Source organism: Rhamphochromis longiceps, linkage group LG19 (assembly GCF_057381845.1).
Source record: "Rhamphochromis longiceps isolate RC_006_pf linkage group LG19, R_longiceps_female_GT1.1, whole genome shotgun sequence".
In the NCBI taxonomy this organism is placed as follows: domain Eukaryota; kingdom Metazoa; phylum Chordata; class Actinopteri; order Cichliformes; family Cichlidae; genus Rhamphochromis; species Rhamphochromis longiceps.
Genome location: NC_140575.1, coordinates 23695445 through 23714178, shown reverse-complemented (window position 1 = coordinate 23714178; position 18734 = coordinate 23695445). Strand labels below are relative to the sequence as shown.

Sequence of the window (18734 nt, the reverse complement as noted above, 5' to 3'; positions counted from 1 at the left end):
AAGGAATGCAGAGACAAACTGAAAACACCACAACCTTTATTTTTTACAGGGTTTTAAAATTTTATAAAATAGCACAGTCATTAAAATACCAAAGCTTCTTTGATAATCATGTTCACAAAGCCACAAGCTTTCAGTATAATACTGTAGTTAATATTCTCTAAACTAGTATTGCAGGAGTCTGTTATTGTGTGATGCAGTCAACTTTGTGTTGTTCACACATTAACAAGAGGAGCCAAGAACACTGCAGGGCAAAACGGCTACAGCATCAAGTAACATTGGCGGGCCTCTGAAACGCGCAGAGAGAAAACCCCAGGGCGCAGAGATGGTCCGGCTTAAATATGTAGTGTTTGGTTCATAATTGTAACTAAAACTTAAAAAAAATATATATATATAACAACAATACTGCTTGTAGTCACAGCATGATTTCAACTGCATTTCCAACCTTTTAAACTTAGTTCTCAATCCTCACACCAGAGCTCCAATCACTTTGACCTTTTGTCAGTTTAAAAACATGAAATTCATGTGACAAGAAAAAACAAACAAACAAAAAACTGGATTATTGGCACAAGCTAAGGCCACCCTGACCCCACCAATAATATTCTTTAAGTCTGCTTCACATTTGACAGCAATAAAGACAAAACTCCATGCAAGATTACATAAATTCTACCGTCTCAAGACTAGATTTTGTCTTTTTCCTCTGTGAGGTGAAAGTACTGAGCTAACAATCCTATTATCAACAATTGCTGACTTTCAAGAGTCCGTGACAGATAAATAGAGGGATTTCAGTGATGTACTGTTTCACAGATTCCTTAAGCACTGAGCTCTCTTGTAAGCGGCCAGTGTAGATACAGGGATTAAAGTAAAAACAGAAAAGATGGCACCAGATGGTCCAATCTCTTGCAAGCTGTGCAGGTAGAATGGCAGTGTCATAGCATGTAGGACACAGGTAGAAATAGGTAAATACTAAGAATATATATGTATATAAGAATATATTCAGTAGCACCATGAAAATCAGGATGTGTATGTCACCGTCAGAGGGTCTGCACTGGGACAGGATACAGCAGGGACATGTGCTCGGCTCCTCTGATTGGCAGCTTGTGTGTCGTGTAGTAGGTGATGACCTCGGGGATGGTCGAGAACGGAGGGCTGTTCTCTCCGAGGACGTAGCGGCCGTCTGGGGACTGGGTGAACTTCATATGCATGAAGCCTTTGCAGCTCCTGACAATAAAGAGACAGTGCAGATGAGCCTCAACTTGCCTGACAGGAATGTTAATTAGTACACTGAAAGACTGAGAATGAAAGTGTGTGTGCGTTTGTGTGTGTGCATGAGCATTACAGAATGTTTTAAGACCTTATAATTATCAAAACTGCCACCTGGAACAAATATGTCACGTTATGTTTCGTACAACAATCGGAGCGCCACACAGCTTTCTGTGATGTAAGTATTCCTGCAGTCTCAGATCAACATTCCAATTGTGTTATCATCATTGCTTGGGGTGGGCCGCACACAATCAGCCCATTCAGTTTTGCTTAATTAAAAAGTTTCAACAGGAACAACAACAAAAAACTGTAAAGGGAACTGGAGAGTTGTCATTCAACCAGGAGTCAGCATCTGTGCCTATTATTTTGGTATGAATTGCCGACAGTTTTATTCCTTCTCACTGTGAATCACTGATGACTGTTTATATAACCGAGCCTCAATCTCTAAATGTCAAACTTTGAAACTGGTGTCAAACATATAAATACAAATCCTTCACTTTTCCTCTAACGTAAAGAGTCATGTGACACACTTAGATGTATAAAAATACTGTGTTTTAAACTCATTTATAGGTATTTAATCCAAATGTGTTCAGGTCTCTGGGACTATGACTCACACACACACACACACACACACACACACACACACACACACACACACACACACACACACACACACACACACACACACACACACGTAACTTTTACTGCACGGCTTCCTTCTGTGGTATTAGTGAAGGGTCTATGAAACAGAAAATCTGATTGGGAATAGGTTATTAATTGATATAATTAATGTACCATTAATCTCACTATGCACCCTCAGAACTAGCTTTAATGTCAACTTATTCATTCTGCAAAGTGAAGTTTAGGGATCCAAGATAAAAACAATGGCCAAAATCATCGCTTAGAGAAGCTTGGGTTCGTCTTCCTGTAATTTTGTTGGTGCGTTGGTGGTAAAGATAGCAATCATTAAAGACAACATCTTGAGTTCAAACAGGTCTTTCCTGCACCTCTCTTTTTCCTTGTATTTGTTATGTCATCACCTTCTACAAATACCCTTATTTAACCCAACACGCATGTGGTATGAAAGCAAACTCGAGCACCTGAAAAATGCGTTTTTTTTTATTCTGAACGCAAAATTCAGCTTGAGCTTTTACACATCTGGCTTTCTTCCATCAAAACAATATTTTAGATCAGATTCTATCACATTACCAAAACAGGGCTTTGGCAGCAGTTTGTTCAAGTTTCCCTTCATCCATTTTGCAGCTACATTTCACTTTCTTTTTTCCCTTTTGCTAATTTGCTGATTTGATCAGTGGTTTAAGCACATAATATGCTCAGAGAATCCACAAATATTTTGGTAAAAAAAAAAAAAAAAAAAAAATTGCACCAGAGTGCAAACAAATTCCTGTGCTCTTTCAGCTCACTGCTTCAAAATAATACAGATGTGAGATTGGGAGCAATTCCCAGCATTCCTATGATCTTTTCCAAGCAGCTGTTTCCATGTTGGTTATTAAAGAGACTAAAAAAAAAAAAAAAAAAAAAAAAAGACACTTGCTGAGAGAAAAAAAGCCAGAAAAAAAAAAGGTTGTTGTAACCAAGTGAGAACAGAGAAACTAGAAAAATGATGTGCAACAATACCCAAATGGGTGGGTGCGTGGGGGACCAGATCACATAAATTTCGGAAGGGCCTAAAGCCAAGTACACAAGGGAATAATTACCCTTTAACAGAGTGCGGTAATATTGAAGTAAGACAACATGAAGGGTTTTTTCCTTCTTTTTGATGCACTCCACACCGCAGCATTCAGGGACACTCATGTTTACCTGAGGGAGAGAGAGTAGTCGTTTCGGCACGTCTGGCTATTTCTCACCAGGTAGGAGCTCTCTTTGCACAGAGTCAGCAGACTTTCTGCTTCTGCCCGGCTCAGGGCTCCATGGTACCACCTGCAGGCAAGCAGCAGGACAGCATAACACAAAGCTAAACATTTTATAAAGTCATAACTGCATTAATCTTTTCATAAAACAGTTGCAAAATTGTATACATTGTTTACAGCAATGGTCATAAGTGCATATCAGCCAGCTTTATATCAGCGTGAACTTAAAATATTTGTTTTCCTTTTGTTGTTGCTGATGGTAACCCATCACATTTAGGTTGTGAAACGCAGAAGACAAGACAACACCAAACATGTGACAGTAATCGCCACAATTTCTTTATAATCAAATAAAAAAAGAAAATAAGCCAAGCCGAGTGCGGCTGGTTGTGTTTTGCAGATGCAAATGCGAGAGGAAATGCAAAGCTCCAGCCTCCATTTCTGATTTATTCTGTGAGTCACACAGGTCAGACTTTGTTCTTAAGCCAAGTTTTGCATGTTTCAATTTAAAAAAAAAAAAAAAAGAAAGAAAGAAAAAAGTAAATGTTGGGATGAATTTTTCAAGTCGTTAAGTTGTAGGCATTTCCTTTATGAAGTTTATTTCGTCTGGGATGGCTGTCAGTACATAAAATTCCCCTTTACAACAACAGTAACTGAAAACTGTGTAGCCTAACAAGTACTGGCTTTTACTTTCTGTCTCTCACTCACACACACACACACACACACACACACACACACACACACACACACACACGTAATCTAAAGAAACTTAACAAAACAAACTAAACCTGCGAACTTTTCTTTCTTTCTTTTTTTTTTTTTTTTTTTTTTTTTTTTTTTTTAAATGCAAGACGATGCATGTCTGGACCAACGGCCTTGAACTTAAACCAGTTCAAGGCCGTTTTATGTTTTGGTTTATTTGAATGACCTTTCCCCCCCCCCCCATTTTGAAAAACAAACAAACAACAAAAAAACCCAAAGATTTTGAGGAACTTCACTTAAAAACAAAAGAAAATTAATTACTTAGAAGCATGATGAAAGTAAAAGGGTATGTTGTGCAAGAAAGACTGCTATTTTTTGGAAGTAGAATAAAAAAAAAGAAAAAGAAAACTAGTAGAGCCAACATCAAAGGTTAAGACTGTGAATCTCAACTTACACTTGCTTCTCCAGCGGCAGAGATGGATCCACCCTCTCTCCCAAGAGCGAAGGAGTGTCACCTACAAGACGGAGTGTAGTTGCCTCTGATGTGGCGCCTGTCATGGTAAGCCTGGACTGTTCTGTGTGACCTCGTGATCGCTCTCTTTCAGTCCCTTCAAACTGAACTATGGGCACACAGAGAGAAAATGATACGTCAAAGACAAGTAGTTACAGAACTGTAATAAATGGCCTGTATTTGTATAGCGCTTTACTAGTCCCTAAGGACCCCAAAGCGCTTTACACATCCAGTCATCCACCCATTCACACACACATTCACACACTGGTGATGGCAAGCTACATTGTAGTCACAGCCGCCCTGGGGCGCACTGACAGATACCAGGAAATCCCCAATTTACCTGCTAGGGCTTTAGAGATGTTGTCCTTCTTCCACTCCCACGGCTGGTCGTATTCATCAGCCGGCCTCTCGTCATCCTGAGGCAGCCTGCTCTCCTTGCTGTCTATCACCCCACCCTCAACCTTCTGAGGCGGACCAGCTCGATGGTGGTACCGAGTCCTCTCCTCATATGGGTTGTCATATAGCTGACTGCCATCTCCACTCCCAGACCGGTTGGCCATCATGTTGTGCTGTAGTTCTGCACAGGAAACATAGAAGGTGAAAACTTTTCACCTTTACCCCTCCTAAGAATTGGGTAAGTATTTCTTCCCAAAACACTTGTACCTCAATAAAATGCACAATAAATGTGAATTATTTATGGTACGGTAAGTATTTCACCATATACAAGTATCAACTTTTATGTAGAGGAAACCTGAAATGATTCGCTGGGCCTCAAATGGCTCCATGTAACTGCAGCAGTCTGCTGGTGCAGATTTGGGCTCCCAGTTTGTTCTGGCTCTTGGGTGTGGATGTGCGTCAAAAGGATCCGAGTAATCTGCGTCGGCCTCTGACGCTGCTGGGGCAGAGGGAACCACCTTAGTGGGGGGGATAGAAACAAAGCGAATTACACAAATTAAATGCAATGACATTGGACCTCAGTGTTTTGAGATTGTGATTGTCTGAAATAACAATGCTTACAGGTTCCTCCTGAACAGTCACAGGGCTCAGAGGGACTTTACAGCGACCAAATTCCTGAGAGTCCACTTTAATCAGTCTGTGTTTTGGAGACACAAGTTTTACCTAAATGTAAGACATGGATAGAGAACACATTAGATAATGAATCGAACATCACCCAAACAGGCGCATATCTTTTTTGGAGCATGTGCATTTAAAAGTGGTCATTGTGAGGCAATTTATGTAGGGACACATGGCTTTTTTGAGGAGGGAACATAAGCTGCATGTGCGCATGACTGTAAAAAAAGGAGTCCAAGTCATACCTCTACACCATTAGGCAGCGCTGAACCAAATGCAGGGAAAGAGGGAAGGCTCACAGTGGCATTACAGGAGCCGAAACCACCATTCTGATGCTCCTTATCAGTGTGCTGGTACGGGTCCTCAAAATCTAGCTCCTTCTGAGCTCTGTAGGCCCTCAAAATCTCGCTCTCGCTGTAATCTGGTCTCGGGGGTTGTGGAGGATCACGCCTGCTGCCAAAGTTCAGGTAGTCCTTCAGCCACTTTGCCATGGATCTGTGGGGATGAAGTAGTAAATATCACATTGTAGGGACTGTTTAGTGATTATTAAATTGGCCATTTCAGCTGCACCATCTTACTTAACAGAAATGCACAAATCTGCACAAATTTCTTCCACCTTTGTTTCCGGCGCCCCCCATGTGCGGCAGCCTGTTACAGCAGCTCTGCTCATTCTGAGTTTCTTTCTTTCTTATCTTTTCTTCTCGTAATTTTTTATAACTAAGGATCAGCTGTTAGCGCTGCGTCCCGCAGCGGTACTGCCGGCGGACAGACCCGACATTCCCAGCGAGCTGAGGAGGAAAAGACGGGGGTGTCGTGCTGGGAAGGAGCGCCGTCGCCCGAGAAGGAGACGTTATCGACCATCTCTTCCTTCTGTAATCATTGGAAACGTAAGATCTTTGCCCAATAAGATGGATGAGCTCACGTCGCTAACCTGGTCACAGAGGGAGTACCGGCAATGTAGCATCATGATGCTAACGGAGTCGTGGCTAACACCGCTAACTCCGGACACAAGCGTGACACTACCGGGATTTCAGATGCTGCGAGCGGACAGGACGAGAGAGAGCGGTAAGAGGAAAGGAGGGGGACTGGCAGTTTTTGTGAACGACAGATGGTGTAACCCTGGGCACATCACTGTGAAAGAACAACTCTGCAGCAGAGACATTGAGCTGTTAGCCGTTAGCATGCGTCCGTACTATCTGCCCCGGGAATTCTCGCATGTTATCGCAATAACAGCGTATGTCCCCCCCCTCGGCCAACGCGGATGCAGCCTGTGACACTCTCCACTCAGTGGTCAGCAGACTGCAAACACAATCTCCGAGAGCCCTTCTCATAATATCAGGGGACTTCAATCATGCCTCTTTGGACTCCACACTGCCCACCTTCACCCAGTATGTGACCTGCTCAACCAGAGACAATAAAACACTGGACTTACTGTATGCCAATGCTGAAGAGGCATACAGTTCATCACCTCTCCCTCCCCTGGGCAAATCTGACCACAACCTGGTGCACCTTGTCCCTGTGTATGAGCCCTTAGTGCGCAGGGTGCCACCAGCCACCCGCACAGTGCAGAGATGGTCAGAGGAGAGCGAGGAGGCTCTTAAGGACTGTTTTGAGTCGACTGTGTGGGAGGTGATCTGTGACGACCATGGAGAGGACATCGACAGCCTTACTACATGCATTACTGACTATATTAATTTCTGTGTGGATAACACCGTACCTACCAGGACTGTACGGTGTTTCTCCAACAACAAACCTTGGATTACCCCAGAAATTAAAGCTGTCCTCAAGCAGAAGAGGAGGGCCTTCAAATCCAAAGAGGAGTTGAAAAGGGTGCAGAGAGAGTTGAGGGGACCTATAAGGAATGGGAAGGACAGCTACAGGCAGAAGATGGAGAACCAGCTTCAGCAAAACAACGTTGGTGAAGTCTGGAGAGGCCTCAGAACCATCTCAGGCCACAAACAGCAGAACTCTCTGCCTGGGAGGGATGTGAGGTGGGCAAATGAACTGAATCATTTCTTCAACAGATTTGATTCAACCATGAGACAGTCTACAACATCGGCTGCAGACTCACCCACCCCCACTGCTGCTGTTCCACCTCTGACACCTCAGACACTTCACACCTCCTCTATTCTCCCTGCTCACTCCTCCCCACCCCCAACAACAGCATCCAATACACACTCAACACAAGGCTCCAGCCTGTCTCTCTCAACCACCCAGGTTAGGAGGGAACTGAGGAGGATTAATGGCAAGAAGGCAGCGGGCCCAGATGGCATCAGCTCGAGGGTCGTCAGGTCCTGCGCGGACCAACTGTGTGGGGTGATGGAGCACCTCTTCAACCTGAGCCTGAGGTTGGGAAGAGTCCCACAGCTCTGGAAAACCTCCTGTGTTGTACCAGTGCCAAAGACTTCACGCCCCAAGGACCTCAACAGCTACAGGCTGGTGGCTCTGACATCCCACCTGATGAAGACCCTGGAGCGGTTGGTCCTGGCTCAGCTTCGGCGCCTAACAAGCTCATCACTGGACCCACTTCAGTTTGCCTACCAGCCTGGCATTGGAGCGGATGATGCCGTCATTCACCTCCTACATCGTTCCCTCGCTCACCTGGAGACCGCTGGAAGCACTGTGAGAATCATGTTCTTTGATTTCTCCAGTGCCTTCAACACCATTCTTCCCTCGGTTCTGAAGGACAAGCTGGAGAACTCTGGAGTGGACCATCACCTCACTACCTGGATCCTGGACTACCTCACCGACCGACCACAGTATGTGAGGACTCAGGGCTGTGTGTCGGACAGGGTCGTCTGCAGTACGGGGGCCCCACAGGGAACGGTTCTGGCTCCGTTCCTCTTCACCATCTACACTGCAGACTTCTCCCACAATTCCACCCAGTGCTTCCTGCAGAAGTTCTCTGATGACTCTGCAATAGTCGGCCTCATCACTGATGGGGACGACAAGGAGTACAGAGGACTGACTCAAGACTTTGTGGACTGGTGCCAGCTGAACTACCTCCAGATCAATGCCAGTAAAACCAAGGAGCTGGTGGTAGACTTCCGCAGGCACAAGCATTCTCCACTGCAACCACTGAACATCCAGGGTATGGACATTGAGGCTGTGGACAGCTACAGGTACCTTGGTGTTCATCTGAACAACAGACTGGACTGGACTCATAACTCAGACGCCCTCTACAGGAAAGGGCAGAGCAGGCTGTACCTGCTGCGGAGACTCAGGTCGTTTGGGGTGGAGGGCCCACTCCTGAAGACCTTCTATGACTCTGTGGTGGCTTCTGCTATCTTTTATGGTGTGGTCTGCTGGGGCGGCAGCATCTCTGCTGGGGACAGGAAGAGACTGAACAGGGTGATCCGAAGGGCCAGCTCTGTTCTAGGATGCCCTCTGGACCCAGTGGAGGTGGTGAGTGACAGGAGAATGGCGGCTAAGCTGTCATCCCTGTTGGACAACGTCTCCCACCCCATGCAGCAGACTGTGACAGCACTGAGCAGCTCCTTCAGTGGGAGACTGCGGCACCCACGGTGTGGGATGGAGAGATTTCGCAGGTCTTTCCTCCCCACTGCTGTCAGACTCCACAACAAAGACTTTAACTGAACAAACACACACATCCACACATGTGCAATAACACTAAGTGCAATAATCTTTTCTGGCATCGTTGTATTTTTACTCAGTTGTATATAGCATTCGTATTCTATTTTTATCTTATTGTATATTTTTATTCTATTTTATTCTACTGTATATAGTATATTATTTTATTCTATTCTGTACAGCTGTGTACTGTATTTATTCTTATTGTATTCTAATTTTTGCGTCATAACTTTTGCACTGTCCACTTCCTGCTGTGACAAAACAAATTTCCCACGTGTGGGACTAATAAAGGTTATCTTATCTTATCTTATATTCCCTGACAAAGTCACCCCCAAAACAGAGAGCTATTGTTACAACAATATACTCAACAGGTTAGGCAAGATTAACCCCTAATCTTAAACCCGTGTGGTTAGCTTGCATAAGATTTCCTCTGGTTTAATAAACAGCAAAGCAGATCTCAGCGTCCACTGACAATCGCTAGTTAGCATTAGGTTGTAAATTAAAGGTGTTCAATCAATCACTTTCTCATAACACTGGATTAAGGGTAGCATTTCCCTCCTAAAAAAATACTCTTAAAGAGCTTAACAGCTAACGAACCCTACTGTCTTTTAGTTTAAGAAGTTATGAGTTGGAGTATTGAGCTGTGCAGTTAAATATGAGTCACTGCAGTGTTAACATGTCTAAGCTAAGTTAGCCGAGTAGCAGCTACCGTCAGTTTCTGCTAACGTTACTTCTTTAGGCTCACCCTTTTTCTTTGCATTGACGGTCACCCGTTCCAGTTATGTCTTTGTGGTTACCATCCGGGTTTTAGTGTTAATGCTGTCCAGCCTCAAAGTAAAACATATGCAATCGCTAAAATTTGCTTCGGAGCCAAGCAGGTCAGACAGCTAATGCTAGCCGGACCAGAGGAGACACTGGAGCAGACAGTCTCCGACACACCACACAGCCACGGCGGACTGGATTAAAGGGGAGGGGACACACATTTATTTATTTATTTATTTGTTCATTATTTTTGTGAGTCGACATTAAAGTCATACGAACCCTGCCTAATCCACTGTTTAAGCTGCAGCGCTGTGAATAATCCTCATTCTTTCAAAAATAATCCCCGCCATCGTGGAATATTTTGCTTTTCATCTGTTTTCTACACTGAAGAGTGTGCGACGTATCACTGTGAACTTTAACCTTCTACATTGTTCACATATGCTAAATTTTAGATTATCTTTGAAATTTGAATTGGGCTTTAAATGATTGTACTGCATACAACTTTAATTATTTTTAAAAACAAAAATTGGGTGAAAATTTTTAATCTATTTTTGCTTTTTCTAATCCACACTGGATCAAAAATAGACATACAGCCTTAAATATATAAATGCACTCACCATGTATTTTAATAAGTGGTGTTTGAAGGTTCTACAGCATCTAGTAACTGGCCATGGCCTATTAAGTTCTCATTGGTAATCACAATCGACTACATCTGGTAGTTTCTCTTTGCCAGCATATAAAGGATTTATTTGACAGCACACATTGGATTGACCAATTCTCATAACAATAGAAAAGTCCAAGGAACTCAGTGAAAATAAGAAAGAAAATTACATAGAAGAGGCAAAGGTATTTCGGAACCACTTCAAAATAACTGCATATTCCAAGATTTCACTTCAAACAGCTGTACGTAATCGCCAAGGACTGGAGGAAGACCAAAATTGTCATCCTCAGATGAGAAAAAAATTGGTTAAGATGTTAGAAACAACCCAAGAAGCACCTGGGCTCATGCCTGCCATGAACTGGAAACTGTTGAAACACAGTGTCACGGTCCACAGCGAAGACAGTTTTACATATCTGTAGACGGAGAGGGTGCTGAAAGACGCAGCTACTCCAAAATCAACACCTTCAAGCTTGACTGAAATGTGACGCTGACCACATGAACAAGTCAAATGCCTTCTGGAGAAAAAAATGGATTGTCAGGCAAGAGAAAGTCTGACCGATTTGGCCACAATTACAAGAGGTATGTTTGGAGGAGCAGAGGTGAGACTTTCAAATATAAAAACACTGTAGGGTACCAAATGTAAATGATGGTGGTTCATTTTCTGGAGCTGTTTTGCTGTCAGTTGAACTAGTTCATTTCACAAAGTGCAAAGAACTAGGCCTACCTCCACATTCTTCTACTTCACCTCAACTCAAAAGCTAGACACAGTTGGGTCTAGCTTTCCCATAGGACTGTTGTCCTATGGGAACGGAAAAAGCAGGCTAAAATTAAGCTTCTGGAACGGCCTTCCCAAAGTAAACCTCAGTCCCGCTGGAAATTTGTGAACTATGCTTAAAAGCGGGGTTGGTGTGAGGAAATCAACAAAATTCACTGCACTAATTCTACCAAAAACAGTGATCAAATATCTTGCCAGAAGCTTGTTGATGGCTAGCAGAAAAGTATGGCTAAGGTGCAACTTTGTTTAACAAAAATCATTAAAGATGCTGTACAATAATTCCACCCTGGAACAATTCCACAACTACTTAATTTATTCTGGGCTCTGAGTTAGACTACATTATGCATTTTGATTTTTAATAATGCTGGCTGCCTGAGGTGGAGCCAGCTTATGTATATGAAATGAAAGTTAAATCCAGTTAATCCTGTCTGCGGAGGGGGGGAAAAAAACTACACAAATGAATTTGGATTACTGATTTACTGACTTATCTTGGCTTTGTGGTCAAATGTTGAAATGAGCTTCCTTTGAAGGGTGTCTGGGCTCTCCCTTTGAGGCAAGGTGGGGAGCTTGTTCATTTACAAGAGCAGAACTTCTACTGTTCCACAATGAAAGACGTCCGTTGAATTGGTTTGGAGACTAGATTAGGATGCCCCCTCCTGGACCTGGATGGCTCTTTGGTGGTGCGTTTAGGGCATGGACCTCAAGACCAAGGACAAGCTGAGAAATAACCCAATATGTTGCACATATGTTTCTCTGCTGGCTTGGAAACACCAGCATTATAATATGCTTTTAAGACACGGAGTTAAAAAAAAATGCTACATACAAACAGTACAGACATTTTAATAAACATTAAAATATACAGGTGGTATAGTCACAGGACAAACAGACCCATTTTTCTGTGGATCTGACTGGATTTAAAGAACGGGGGGGGGGAATCCTTAAGCTGATTTATATGAGATTTCAATATCTGTACAGCATTACAAACAGGGCTTAAGCACTGTATTCCTTTCTGCACAATACATATAGTTGTATGTCAGTCACTTGAGTCATCTTGTTCTCATTCGCTGTCATTGCTGTCACTGTCTGAATACGCCCCCAACAGGCTGAGGGATGATGACCCATTTTGTGTGGTGACGGGTTTAGAAGCATCTGTCGTCGCTGGCTTTGAATCTGAAAAACAAGACAAACAAAGACTATCTTACAATGAAGAAAAAGCTAACTTTTGATTAAAGATGTGAACAAGTACCAACACGAAGGACATAGTTTGGTGAGAGAAAAACAAAAGTCAAGTACAAAATGCCAGAGACTTCAAATAAAAGAGGCCAAAGTGTGCAGGATAACGATGTGTTACCTGTCTGTGAGATAGGAGCAGCAGTTTCCGTTACTGAACTGGGTTTGCTCACAGTCATTACTGGTTTCTTTCGGACAATCAGTGAACCTAATGCTCCTTTACCACCCAGCGTCCCGACACTCCTCTCCCAGCTCTCCACCTTGGCCTTCTTTGCTCCTCCAGCTGAAGCTCCCTGTAGAAAGGATGAGGAAAACACAGCCCAAAGCTTTTCGGTCAGCAACACATAGAAAATTCTCATTAAGTACATTGTGATTGTGGAATTCTGTATTTAAAGACAATGAGCATTGTGAAAGTCACTGGCCTTAACTGCCACAACCTTACATATAAACCCTCTTCCAAAGAAGCTGAGAAAGTATGTAAATGAAAACAGAACATCATATTTAACATTTAAACTGAAAACCACTGTGTAGTATCACCTCGTCTTTAACAATAGTTTGTTAGCAACCAGCTGATGGACTTTTAGGAGAGGAATTTTCTCTCATTCTCGTCTGATAAGAGATTCTAGCTGCTCAGCAGTCTTTGGCATATTTTTCATTTCATGACTGTGCAGATGTTTTCCACTGATGAATGCAGGCAGCCCAGCTCAGCACCTGGACTTTTCTACTACAATGCCATGCTGTTGTAATAGATGCAGCATTGTCTTGCTGAAATATGCAAAGCTCTCCCAGAAAGACATGGTCTGGATGGAAGAATATGTTGCTCACTCGAAAACCTTTTCAGCATTATTGCTTTTCACTTTGCCTCAGTCAATTTTAAGCTAGGTTTGGGCCACAGAAGATGGCCATATTTCTGGATCACGTTCACATGTGTCATGAGAGGTCTGTGTTAGGTGACTGGGTTTATGAAAACCCAGCTCAATATATTGATCTCCAGACTCTAAACTATAAAATGAAAATCATAGTTCTTTATTCAAACTTTGAAACATTGGAGGTAAAACAGGAAAATGAAGAGGCAGTCACTGAAACCTTGAGGATTATGACTAAATAATCTTGACAGATATTTAGATATGTCACATGTGGGTGGCTATACAGACCTCTGCCTCTGTTGGTTTGTCAGCAGTGAGGATGTCTGTTGGTTTGTCTGAGCTGGACTTGTTTGACTGTTTGCTGCTGCTCTCTTCTTCTGTTTCTGAATCAGAGTCAGACTCTCTGAGTCTTTTCACGAGAGCACGATCCAACATCTCCCTGTTGAACAAAGCACAGTGTAATTTTAAATTTCCACATATACATCTAGCTATGTATTAGATATTATAGCAAAAAACATTTTCAATTAAATATGAAACATGCTTGAGATTGTTCAAAAAAAAAAAATTTAAAAAAAAAATCAGACAATTTTTCTGAGCATGCACAACTCACTTCATTTCACGCTCATCCTCCTCTTTCTCCCGTTCCCGCTCCCTCTTCTCCATCTCTCTGTACTGGTCGATCATTCCCTCAAAGTCCACCAGAGCCTGTCTCTGATTCAGCTCCTTCAACTCCTGCAGGTTCTCCAAAACCTCCATCTCTAACTTTGAATCCTTTGTGCGGTTCTCCAGCACCTGGTCGAGGATTGGGAAACCATTCATTCTGTGTTTCATGTGCCAATTTAAGTAAGAACAGAGGATGACTTTTAAAACACTAACCTTCATGGGGTTGTTCAGTTCCTCTTCTTCCCTCTCCTGCTGGATTCTCTTCTCCTCCTCCTCAATGAGTTTCTCTGCCTGGAAGTTCCGCGTTGCGCCATGCTCCATGGCGTAGTCTGTGTTCTCTGGGTCAGTCTATGACGTCATCATAAGATATAGCATTGTCAACGGGTATTTTATGCCCAATATAAGTGATATCTCTGAGATATCTCTTGCAACTTCGATGATCAGATCATTCACACTTACCTTAAATGTAATTTCAGCAAGACAGCGGGTACATTTGATGTAGAAACGAAAGATAGGCAGTCCCATGTAGGTCTCATTCTGAACGGTCTCTTTGCGTGCATTGAACTTCTTCCCCTTGTAAATGTACTCACCGCATGTTTTACACCTGCAAAGTAGAAGAAATGATGACACTGTAGTGACAGGAGTAATTTAGAGAAGCCAAAAAAAGGTCCTATAAGTGAGCAGCAACCCTGTTTTACTGCAAATAAGCCATATATCTAATGAATAGACTTACATTCATATAAACCAAACCAACCAAGATTCCTGCTTTGACAGTTAGAAATAACCTTAACACTGTACGCTTAAGTCACTAAAAAGCAGAAATATATATGTTAAGGCCATGAATAAACTGGACCTGGAAGTCTCTATTTGGAAAGAAAGCTCTAAAACAGCTCTACCTTCTCCAACAACTTGAAAAATACAATGTTTGTGTCATATAGTCATTCCAAGAGCATGATATACGCTCATTTTTTCTGAAACTGGAAAAAATGTTAAAAGATTATTATTATGTGCTGGATGAAGGTCATTTACCAGAGTTATTAAAAAGAGTAGATGTTACTTTTTTAAACACATCCCACTGTTTAAAATCCTATTTGTTAAATCTCTGAAACTGATGTGAACCGAAGTATGCAAACAGTCATGAGATCCCAGGTTACTACAGTGGCTGTGTCTGAGTGGGTGAATGTGATCTAAAGATTGTTTTGCATGTTCATTAAAAGCCCAGAATTACCATGACAGTCATGCCTATGATGAGTGTATATGTCTGACCACAACTGTTGGTACCAGTCCATTCATAACGCTCCAGGGGGCGTTTTTGTTCGCCTTCTCGCATGTTGTTTGGTTGTGTATTCATAACAGCATCCTTTACAACATTAGCTGCATTTCATTGTAAGAAAGTTAAACTTCAGAAGTGTAACCAGGAAACAACTTCTTAGATATACGTGGGTAAGACAAGCATACCTCATATTAAATGGAGCCATCAATCTGACCACATACTGACGATCTTTGGGGAGCTTTAGCTTCGGGATTTTGGACGGATCGAAATCCGGAGGGTAGTATTTCTGTGGATAGCAAAACACATAGGTTAGCTTACAAACTTGTAGCCATTAGACTAATAATGTCTAATTTTATTACAATATAGTCTTGATACACACTATCGTAGTAACAGTAGTTGAAAAAGCAACGCTACCTACCAGCTTTTAGTTAAATTAAACAGAAACTATAAAAAACGCCACACTTAGCTTCAATGCTAACGCCAACCTGCTCTGGTCCTATAGTATTTTAATAACAGCAGTGAAGTACCAGTTTTAGAGTTCATATACTTACATTCAATACTTTTCTTTCGGACATTTTTTACTGTTGCTGTTACCCAAACGTACAGAAAAAAAACGCTGGAAAGTCGCAACACCTCTTGTAAACTGCAAGATAAGCTTCCGGTTGCTTGTTCAATTGCTTCCCTCCTCCAAATTGCGCTCGCCCCCGCGCGGTAAAAGTGAGAAACAACAGCAACAACAAAATATTTTAACAATGGATATTGAATACATTTATTATAAAAAAAATCATTGTCAAGGGAAATACATGTATAACGACTTGAATTACTTGGATTTTTACAGTTCTCTCCTTCAAACCCCCCAAATCCCTTTATCCTTTGCTGCCATTCTACCTGAATGACTCATATAAGCTTTATATATTGAACAGGGCCCTCAGGTGCTGTCTGCTTTGTCTTTTTTTCCCCAACATAGTGAAAGGGATCATGACCAGCATGGTAAATGGCGTAAAACGATTTGTCAGTGATATGGGGGTCAGTAATATGGTTTGGTGTGTAAACAGAAGCCTGACAGCCTCACATATTCATTCCCATTACTCTTGGGAGGGTAAGGGGAGGGTTAAGGTTATTCCTACAAAAGGAAATTGTATCTTGATTACATATTGGTCTCTGTGTTGGTCAGCCTGTCTGATTTAAACTTTGCAGAACAGCAGTGACATCAGAAGGGCAGATCGTTAAATAAGAATAAGATATGAATAAAGTTTGACTTTAAGATTAAGGACTTTTGTTTCTGCTATTATTACTATTTTTTAAAGACAAAGAATTGAATTAAAATGAGACAACACCATGTATAGATGGAAGCATTAAATTTTTAGAACTACCCTTTTAGGGTCTACTTTCTGAATGAGAGCACATTTATTAGACTTCACCAATAGCAAACTTGAAAGAAAAAAGTTAAATTACACCAAAACAGATATTTTGTTTGCACATACTGACCCTTATCATCAAGATAACTGTGGCCACGAGTGTGCTATCCCATTAGGCTAATATTGTAAATTCCTAACCTTTTCATTGGTAATCTGTAATTTATAGTGTCAAATGCAAGTCATAAAATCTCCCCAGTGGATTCCTTGTTGTGCATTTTACGCAGTAAATTGTATTTTTCAGTGAAATTATCAGGGCTTTGCAAAACACCACTTTCAAAAATTGGAAACAATTCTGTTGTTGTCTTTTTTGTTGTTTTATTATTTCGATAACTGTGCAATCAAAATGCAGATTAGCTGTTTTACTTGATTTCTCACTCTGATTCTGACACATCAATGTGACGCATCAGTGAGTCAGATATGTGATTAACCAAAAAGGCCACAGAAACAGGTGGAAAAAAATGTGATTTGTTGGGAATTCAATGGGATCAGTTAACTGAAATTGATTGGAAGACTGGGATAAAAAGTTTTAGATAAAGGAGTTTAATTACTCTTTGGTTTCATCATCACTTTCACAAATTTTAATGTCTCACATCGACGTTTGGCTTTCATCTTCTCTTATCGCTTCCTGTTAAAGATGCAAAGGTGCCGAGCAGTGTCATCCATGTCAAAGTTTCCATGAATATTTCAAAGACTGGCTGATGTCAGCAGCACTTGCAAAGAGCCTATAAAGACAGTTTCTGTGGACAAAAGACATCCATCCTCAACACTCCAAAGAAGCGTTTGTCTACTGGAAAAGAGCTCCACCCGCTGAAGAGAAGGACTCCTCCTTTATGTGTCTGAACACAATGGTCAGTGCGCGGACTCTCCTCCTCGCGGTCACCTGCTGCTACACCTACCTGTACCTCGTTCGCGCAGAGGACTCCTCACTGGAGACGCGCTCACTGGATTTCACCCTGAAAACTCAACAAGAGAAAGACTTGGTGAGAGCTTTTGTTGGGGATGTGGGTTAAGTCGATTTAATTTGTATAAAGAAGGATGTTGATTTTTTTTCTGTATTTAGGGTATTTAAATTATTTGAACAACAATTTTCTTAAAAACAAAGTCCATAGTAAACGTTTTTTGATAATATGACTTTTTATCCCCCCCTGTGCAGATTGACGCATTGCAAGAAGTTCTGGAGAAGCTGAGGAGCAAAGAGATGCCCTTGGAGAAAAAGCATGGATGGTTACCTTCGGTAAGCAGACAAATGAGAAATAAAACAGCACGAAACCTGTTAGATTTTATTTTCTTATTTAAGATTCTCTGAATTTACAACAGTCAGAAAAAAATGAGGATTTTTAGACGTTTGTTTTTATCTAATCAAGATTTTTAAATTCTATAAATCGCAAAAAATTTACAATGTTTTGTCTACAGTGTACTAATTTTATGTTACCCTTTCAGTGTGACGCAGGGGAGCCGTGCGCCGTGCGTAAAGGCGCGCGTATTGGCACGCTGTGTAGCTGTCCACGGGGGACTACTTGTAACTTCTATGTTCTGAAATGTTTGTGATGAGGAAAAAAAAAGATAACAGAAGTACAAGAAATAACGAAAGAGTTCAGGGCTGATAAAAAAAGATGAATGTGAGAAATGACAGGAAGGTCTGCTTCTACTGTTCAATACATTTGTGATAGAAAATAAAATGCTGTAGAATGTGACTTTTTTTTTGCCTTTATAAACATTGACTGTTATGAATAAGAGTTTTTGTGAGTCTGTCGTTTTAATTTTTATTTCTCTCGTCCGTGTTAATTATTGTGTCACATCATTGTGTTAATCATTGCGGCATCTTGTGGAAGACTTTTTTTGGTCATAATATTTTACTATATTTATTTCTTTCCCCCTGATTGTTGGAAATACCGCACAGTTAGTTTATAAATAGATTTGTAAGATGAAAATACCAATAAATGAACTTGAATTCAAGGGTCTGTAGAGTGTTACTGCTGCACCTTTGCGGTAATAATATTGCATGGGATATTATAAAATATACATGGAAGTAATTTACAATGGGATCGGCGATTAATAAAAATAGATATTGATCCCTTTGCCA

General features: G+C 41.6%; 4 protein-coding genes across 5 annotated transcripts; 2 read left to right on the top strand and 2 right to left on the bottom strand.

The window, feature by feature from the left end:
* Positions 1-2: 2 nt before the first annotated feature.
* Positions 3-9962, bottom strand: LOC146646791 (SH2 domain-containing adapter protein F-like). Of its 2 annotated transcripts, none has more exons than XM_085391596.1 (8): positions 9749-9962; positions 5658-5907; positions 5359-5460; positions 5093-5255; positions 4682-4918; positions 4285-4450; positions 3129-3201; positions 3-1218 (listed from the first exon to the last, which is right to left on the bottom strand). In XM_085391596.1, exons 2-8 carry the CDS (start codon positions 5901-5903, stop codon positions 1012-1014), a joined length of 1194 nt encoding a protein of 397 aa, XP_085247722.1. In that variant the 5' UTR covers positions 5904-5907; positions 9749-9962; the 3' UTR covers positions 3-1011. The 2 variants fall into 2 exon arrangements, with proteins under 2 accessions (XP_085247722.1, XP_085247721.1); XM_085391595.1 differs by having other exon boundaries at positions 3082-3201; positions 9749-9960.
* Positions 5916-9968, top strand: LOC146646790 (uncharacterized). The gene is made up of 3 exons (XM_085390733.1): positions 5916-7800; positions 8173-8685; positions 9783-9968. The coding sequence occupies exons 1-3, from the start codon at positions 6649-6651 to the stop codon at positions 9966-9968; spliced, it is 1851 nt and encodes a 616-aa protein (XP_085246859.1). The 5' UTR covers positions 5916-6648.
* A 2057-nt stretch (positions 9969-12025) lies between these two features.
* On the bottom strand, positions 12026-15937 carry yju2 (YJU2 splicing factor homolog). Its single transcript, XM_085392283.1, has 8 exons — positions 15785-15937; positions 15419-15519; positions 14420-14564; positions 14174-14308; positions 13908-14089; positions 13586-13736; positions 12553-12724; positions 12026-12371 (listed from the first exon to the last, which is right to left on the bottom strand). The coding sequence occupies exons 1-8, from the start codon at positions 15806-15808 to the stop codon at positions 12259-12261; spliced, it is 1023 nt and encodes a 340-aa protein (XP_085248409.1). The 5' UTR covers positions 15809-15937; the 3' UTR covers positions 12026-12258.
* A 1057-nt stretch (positions 15938-16994) lies between these two features.
* LOC146646788 (cocaine- and amphetamine-regulated transcript protein-like) lies at positions 16995-18577 on the top strand. Its single transcript, XM_085391662.1, has 3 exons — positions 16995-17631; positions 17805-17885; positions 18092-18577. The coding sequence occupies exons 1-3, from the start codon at positions 17482-17484 to the stop codon at positions 18197-18199; spliced, it is 339 nt and encodes a 112-aa protein (XP_085247788.1). The 5' UTR covers positions 16995-17481; the 3' UTR covers positions 18200-18577.
* Positions 18578-18734: the final 157 nt, after the last annotated feature.

Coding starts and splice junctions, on each gene's coding strand:
- LOC146646791 (XM_085391595.1), bottom strand. CDS start 5,903: ATGGCAAAGTGGCTGAAGGACTACCTGAACTTTGGCAGCAGGCGTGAT. Junction 4,919..5,092: donor GGCCCAGCGAATCATTTCAG/GTTTCCTCTACA, acceptor TTTCCTGTGCAG/AACTACAGCACAACATGATG. Junction 4,451..4,681: donor CATCTCTAAAGCCCTAGCAG/GTAAATTGGGGA, acceptor GTGTGCCCATAG/TTCAGTTTGAAGGGACTGAA.
- LOC146646790 (XM_085390733.1), top strand. CDS start 6,649: ATGTCCCCCCCCTCGGCCAACGCGGATGCAGCCTGTGACACTCTCCAC. Junction 7,801..8,172: donor TCTGGAAAACCTCCTGTGTT/GTACCAGTGCCA, acceptor GACCGACCACAG/TATGTGAGGACTCAGGGCTG. Junction 8,686..9,782: donor AGACCTTCTATGACTCTGTG/GTGGCTTCTGCT, acceptor CACCCGTTCCAG/TTATGTCTTTGTGGTTACCA.
- yju2 (XM_085392283.1), bottom strand. CDS start 15,808: ATGTCCGAAAGAAAAGTATTGAAT. Junction 15,520..15,784: donor CCGAAAGAAAAGTATTGAAT/GTAAGTATATGA, acceptor TGCTATCCACAG/AAATACTACCCTCCGGATTT. Junction 14,309..14,419: donor TTGCTGAAATTACATTTAAG/GTAAGTGTGAAT, acceptor ATGACGTCATAG/ACTGACCCAGAGAACACAGA.
- LOC146646788 (XM_085391662.1), top strand. CDS start 17,482: ATGTGTCTGAACACAATGGTCAGTGCGCGGACTCTCCTCCTCGCGGTC. Junction 17,632..17,804: donor CTCAACAAGAGAAAGACTTG/GTGAGAGCTTTT, acceptor CCCCCTGTGCAG/ATTGACGCATTGCAAGAAGT. Junction 17,886..18,091: donor AGCATGGATGGTTACCTTCG/GTAAGCAGACAA, acceptor TTACCCTTTCAG/TGTGACGCAGGGGAGCCGTG.